Consider the following 6268-nt stretch of genomic DNA (forward strand, 5'->3'; position numbering starts at 1 on the left):
CAAATATAATATTGTTAGGATTGAAGATTTGAGGTTTTAAAAATCTTACAAATATGAAACTTAAATTATTTGTTAATTAAGAATCAGCATAAGCAACAAAAGCATACAACAATAAACATAAACTAATACAAAATGAGTTAAGGTGATATAAATCCTAAGCTTTCTATTTCACAGCAGTATCACTGATCCACAAATTAACTCAAATCAAACTAATTGAACATGCGTCTTCAGTTATATTTAGCTTAGAAGCCAGTTCAAAGGGTTACCATAAGCACACAAAGCTTAAATCCTCCATATAGTCAGGCGCGTAATATTTATAAATTGTAGAATACTAACCCTTGCAAGAATGTATGTAATAGCCAGGGAAATGTTTTAATCTTACTCAGTGCGAATAGCAGTGACAGTAGAGACCATGGAATCCACCCCACAGATATTCCTGCCTCTGCAAATCTTGTAGTAACCCTTCTCTCCCCAGTTCTCGCCCCACGAGTTTTTAATGATCCAGTAGGGCTTCTCCTTGAGGCGAATGGGAGCATAGCCAGCAGAGCCATAACCCACCAGCAGCACGCCGTGATCCAAATGCCTCCCGCATACATAAGGGCATGAAACACCATGCATGTATGTTTGCATGAATACTGCATTTATTCCCACTGCAAATGAATAGAGATTCGTATGTCAAATAGTTTGATTTCGTTGAACAGGGAAGCAAAAGTCTAAAACTTGAAAAGTAAGATGTGTGGCTTCGACATTTAAGGCTGAGATTCATATCACAGTTATTTCCTAGTGTGTAAAAAGAAGTTGCAAAATGAAACATAATATGAGATAATCAACCTGCAAGGGGTCCATGTTTCACAAGGTTAGCTGCAATTTGATCTTCATCGATGGAGACGACACTGAAGTTGTAGACTGAAGCAGCAATCTTTGATTTATCAAATTTGCAAGTGCCACGGTCAGTCCCCGTATAAGGATAATCTTCTTCACGCTCAAGACCACCAGATTTTTGCAAGTACTCAAATGCAGTAGTCATAAGACCGCCATTGCAGCCTTGGTCACAAGAACCTGGTTCAGAGGAATCACACTGCAAAAACAGATAGTATTTTGACCCCTAGTTACACTTTCTTTCAACACTGGAACATCAACTTGTATGAAAGTATTTTGAATAACCATAGTTAAATTTTCTTTCAAACACTTGAAGATCAACTTTCATCAATGCACTCATTGGCAATCAGTAGCGCAAATAAGGAATGACTGTTTTTTTTCCTTCAATAGTCCAATGGCTTATTAGTTGGTAGGTTACCATCCGCAAAACAAAGCAGGCAGCAAATCAAGTCTCAAGAAGTGGGAGTGAAAAATAAAATACCAAATAAAAGTAACACTTTAAAATGCACTATGATGGATAGTTCTTCTCAAGGAAAATAATGATAGAATACTAATTTCTACACAAATTATTTTTTAAAAAAAACTGTTTTAACGCTTTCAATAAATAAATGAGGATGCAGTACTGTAATGCAAACTGTCTCAATACAATTTTTCAGTCCTGATGTCCAGATAGAACAAGCATTCAGAAGTATCATACATATGACATATAATTTTATGAAACTACCAACATGACCTGATGTTTTTGAATAAAAATCATGCAAATTTTAGGAAAAAATATAAAGATATTTTTAGAAAAAAAACAGTTAGGTTGCATTAAAAAAAAAATCAGGTCGGTAGGTGATACATTTAAATTGTCATCAGATGTTGATTTGTTAATTAACTTCAGAATTTTAACAATAGAAATCTTATCAATCATACAATTCAATTCCTAGTAAAGGAAATATACTGTTGGTGGCTTGATTCATGGAATTGGAATAGTTTGTAGGAAGAATTTTGTAAGTAATCGACAGGGAAATAATTTCCACAGTGATAAAATATTCAATGATTAAGCCAGTCCATTTGATGAGCTAGGGGCACCTAGCCCATCATATCCACCAAACTTATCCAAGTGGCAAAATCTGCCGGATTCTTTAGGTAGTCTGTCCCACTTGTTCCGCCTGACCCATTTAGGCACACCCTACTCCTACCTTCAATCCAACATGGCCAGCTCAGTTCGTCTTACCTAATCAGTTCACCAGGTTCGCTCAATCCACCCAGCACACCTATTCCATGGAAATTGACAGGGAACAAAATAGCTATTCCTATGGACCAAACACACCATAGTGAAATTGAAGTTTAAAGTAGTATTATCAAAATCAGTCGTTCCTACTATTGGAGATTAGTTCCCCTTATCCTTCTATTGAATTGCAAGCTATCACTAGTGTAGTTTAGAAAAGTTTATCCTGATCATACCTACTACACATAAATGTATCTACACATAAATGTAGTTTACCCTGAATGAATAGAGACCATAGAACTTCAAATGTTTTCTGAAAGATGATACTTAAAATAAAAGCTCTAGCCAATCTTAATGTTAGCATTAGAAAAAATTGTAGGTGCGCCGATTTTGTATTCCAAAGTACCCCAGTCTAGTAGCCATAGATGCATAAGTTTAGTAGATGTAAATGCTTTAATTTGTAAATTTATATAATGTTAAGTATGATAAAGACATAGCTATATAAGCATAATATTTCAAAGTGTAAGTACAATAAAAGAAAAGATATTTCAGCAATCTACCCAAGATTTGTCCACTGAGAATAGTAAAAAAAGGAATAAATGAGTTAGAAGTGTGACCTCATGATCGCAGTCCACAAGCTGCTGTTCACTGAGGCTCTCCAACTTGCCCGTCGCCAGAAAGTTGGCCCCTTCAAGTGCCCCAGCAGCACTGAAGGACCAGCATGATCCACACGAACCCTAGTCGCCCACCCCCAAACAAACAAACAAACAAACAAACAAAGTTAATCGATCAGATCAATAATCTCGACTGAAAGTCTGAAAAGGGTAAGAAATTTTGTCTAAAAAAAAAATTGAGACCTGATTCTTGACAGGGGTGACTGCGCCGTGATCCCTCCAGTCGAAGTTTTCTGGAAGGTCGTTGGTGGGAAGGATCGGCGCCTCGTGGGACGAAGAAGCTACAGACGAACGACGACCGCGGAGGCCGAGGTAGGTGCGGCGGAACTCGGCAGGAGTGAGATCGGAGAACTTGGTGACGCCGTGGACAGCGGTGGGGTCAAGAATCCGGTGCCTCCTCGCCCGCCGCAGGTTGGCCTTGAAGATAGCGAATCGGAGAGCCCGCTCTTCGGCGTGTGCGTAGGTCTTCTCGAACCGCCTGATGAAGCTGGAGAAGTGGACCTCCGCGTCGAGGTCCGAGAGCTCTCCGTCTTCTCCACCGATGATGGCCGGATCATCCTGCACCACCTGCCGGATCAAAGCGTCGTCATGTTCGTCGGGTTGCAGACGGGACGACGCCGCGGTGGCGACAGCGGCGATGGTCAGAAAGAGGAAAAAGGAGTGGGAGAGGCGATCCAATGGCATGTTTTTTTTTCCTTTGCTCTATTCGGTGCCGTCCCACCCATTTATCTGCCCGCACCGGCCAGTGACGAATGAGATGGAATGGAACGGTAGATTGAGATCGTCCTGGTAGTTGGATAGCACGTGGTCAAACGAGACGTGAGTGTATCGGAGAGGAAAATGATTTGTAATGGAAAATTTGAAGTAATGCAAATATCTAAATTTGATTTGATGTTCATCTTCTTCCTTCTTCCTTGCTCATACAGATGCACTGTGAAATTATTTTTCTAGAGGTGGAAAAGTCCTATAAACTCAAATATGAAAAAACAATTAAGGAATATAAACTAGGTTATGATAGAAATAAAAAAAAACTTTACAATATTAATCTTACTTTATTTACTTTTTTTTCTTACTTTGCATTATCTTTTGGTGGATGGAAATATAACATCACTTTGCTCCAAAAATATGTTAGCCTCTAATGCACCTCCGAGGTGCCTTCTCTACTATGTCCAAGGTGCCTCCAAGCATTGCTCCGAGGTACCTTCGAGCACCTTTGAGGCGCATTGAATACTGTTCATCCGAGGTTGATATTTGTCATGCAAAAATACGTTAGTCAAAAAATAAAATGTAACATGTAAAATAGAGTTAGTATAATATAAAATAGCATTATTAATTAGATCATGTCTATCCAAGACCAAAATCTAGTCATGGTTTCAGTTTAAGTTTTTAAAATGGATCTAAACTAGACCGACACCTACAATCCTACTATGACTCGTTCTCACTAAATCACTCTCCTCTAGTAACTTACCTCATTTACTAGTTAGAGTTACTTGATTTGTCTCTTGACCCACAAGGTATTCTTACCATAATTACACATCTGGACTTTAGCCAATCGTCTAGAATTGAATATTTTGATTGGACTTCAGCCAACTATTGGGTCCCGCAAACCCAGTTAGACTTTCTGCCAGAATCGCATATATGAACTTCAACATAATGTTAGGTCCTCGAAACTCGTCAACTCCTGCACACTCGGTAAAGAGATTAGATAACAAAACATCTAACTTTAATCTATTTGTCATTCATCAAAATCTAAGTTTGACAATCAATGTCAACTGCACTAATAATATGTACTTGAGGGTTTAAGAATGGAAAAAAAAACCTATTTTAGGGTTTACTAATATATTGGTGAGTTATACCAATTGATTGGGTTAAACCCAAAAATAAATATTTACTCTATTGTGTATCAGTCAATTGGAAAATGGAATCAATTGACTGACAGAGCTTCTTGAGCAAATAGAAGTCTAATAAAACAATTGACCAATCATTTTGGCATTGCCAATTGATTGGCAGAAGTTTCTTAAGTGAACAGAAGTCTGCCAAATCAATTGGTCGGTTGATTTGGCATTGTCAATTGTTTTGGTAGAAGTTTCGTGAGGAAATAAAAGTCTGCCAAATCGTTTGGTTGATCCATTGAGTATTACCAATCAATTGATGATGCCCACCAATCAATTGGGATTTAAAATTAGGATAATCTCAACTGTTGATCTGGAGTCAGTGACCGTTCAATGGATAGTCAATGGTCAACAATCAGTTGGTGTGTTTTGCCAATCGATTAGTCGGGACAAAAAGTAGAGAAACAACCTAATTCTAAATTGTTTAAAAGGAGGCTTAGGGTACAAATATACTACTGTTTTATTGCGATTCTCCTACTCATCTTTAGTGTCCAGCTCCCATATGCAACATCTTCAAGTAACCAATCTTCAAGTAACCAAGAGATGGAGAACTAAGTCAAAACTTGTAATATGTTCTTTTCTTCTGTCTTGTTGCAATTTTATTTGTAGAACTTTGTAAGTTGTTGTAATCTTCCTGTAAGAAGATTTCTTTGCCTTTGGGTTTTGCCCGAGAAGGAGAAGGTTTAGTGGAAGTGGATAGCTAAGAGTAGACTCTTAAATTAGTCACTTCAAAGAGACGAATATCAAGTAAAATCATCTGAGTTAGTATTGTACTTGTTGTTTCAGGGTTTTAGTCCTAACCCAATACATTCAAAATTAGTTCTTGCACAGAAATTCATGGTCTCTCCATGCTTTTGATGTAGCCTCCTATTGAGGATCATCACCGTTAGATTCAGAGGGGGTGTCCTTGCTCAAGAATCTCACAAGGTTGATCACAGTGAGATAGAACATCTTCTATTGTTATTACTTGAAGTTGAGACTAGAGAGTTTCTCTAGTTTTCCCCGAGCAATGAACAGTTGATAGATGGATCCATTGCTACCATCAAATGTGAAATTCTTGTCTTCAAATTGTTGGCATGTGTTTGACTTGGTCTAAATTGTAGATTTTACATCTCGGGTGGATGATGACTACTTAACTTTGGATATTGGACAATTGGTTGATGTGAAGGACTAAGAAAAACTCATCTAAGTGAGGGATGATCTTGAAAGAATCTTATTTGTCACTCAGATAACAGGATGATCATATCTCCTAAATATCATGATTTACGAAGGAATAATTTTTCATCAAGGATATATTACATTTGGAGAGTTTCAAAAATTTATAATACTAGATTGTCCATCATGATCCATCTGTACTTCTCGATTTAATTTATTCATGATCCATCTATCCATCATGATCCATCATGACGGTTAAGAAACTTATGTGGGACAAAGTTAGTCATCTCAAAAATTAATCGGATTGTAAAAGCTGGATACATAAATTAAAAAAATTAAAGGAATAATTTTCATAAAAAGATGAGGGTAAAGTTTGTCTCTCTTTAAGACGAAGTGATCATGGTGAAACAACATTCATCTTCTAAGGTGTAACAACATTCAGTACAAAATAC

General features: G+C 37.5%; 1 protein-coding gene across 1 annotated transcript; it reads right to left on the reverse strand.

Moving 5' to 3' along the window:
- Positions 1–210: 210 nt before the first annotated feature.
- Positions 211–3582, reverse strand: LOC121982178 (cysteine proteinase 1-like). Its single transcript, XM_042535126.1, has 4 exons — positions 2953–3582; positions 2713–2832; positions 832–1078; positions 211–650 (listed from the first exon to the last, which is right to left on the reverse strand). Exons 1-4 carry the CDS (start codon positions 3451–3453, stop codon positions 379–381), a joined length of 1140 nt encoding a protein of 379 aa, XP_042391060.1. The 5' UTR covers positions 3454–3582; the 3' UTR covers positions 211–378.
- Between the last annotated feature and the right edge of the window lie 2686 nt (positions 3583–6268).

Source organism: Zingiber officinale, chromosome 5A (genome assembly GCF_018446385.1).
Source record: "Zingiber officinale cultivar Zhangliang chromosome 5A, Zo_v1.1, whole genome shotgun sequence".
In the NCBI taxonomy this organism is placed as follows: Eukaryota; Viridiplantae; Streptophyta; class Magnoliopsida; order Zingiberales; family Zingiberaceae; genus Zingiber; species Zingiber officinale.

Bases quoted from the DNA above. Each gene is read 5' to 3' on its own strand.
- LOC121982178 (XM_042535126.1), bottom strand. From the start codon at position 3,453: ATGCCATTGGATCGCCTCTCCCACTCCTTTTTCCTCTTTCTGACCATC. The intron at 2,833-2,952 runs GTCTCAATTTTT...GTGGGCGACTAG, and splicing joins TCACCCCTGTCAAGAATCAG to GGTTCGTGTGGATCATGCTG. The intron at 1,079-2,712 runs GTCACACTTCTA...CTGTTTTTGCAG, and splicing joins TTGTGGACTGCGATCATGAG to TGTGATTCCTCTGAACCAGG.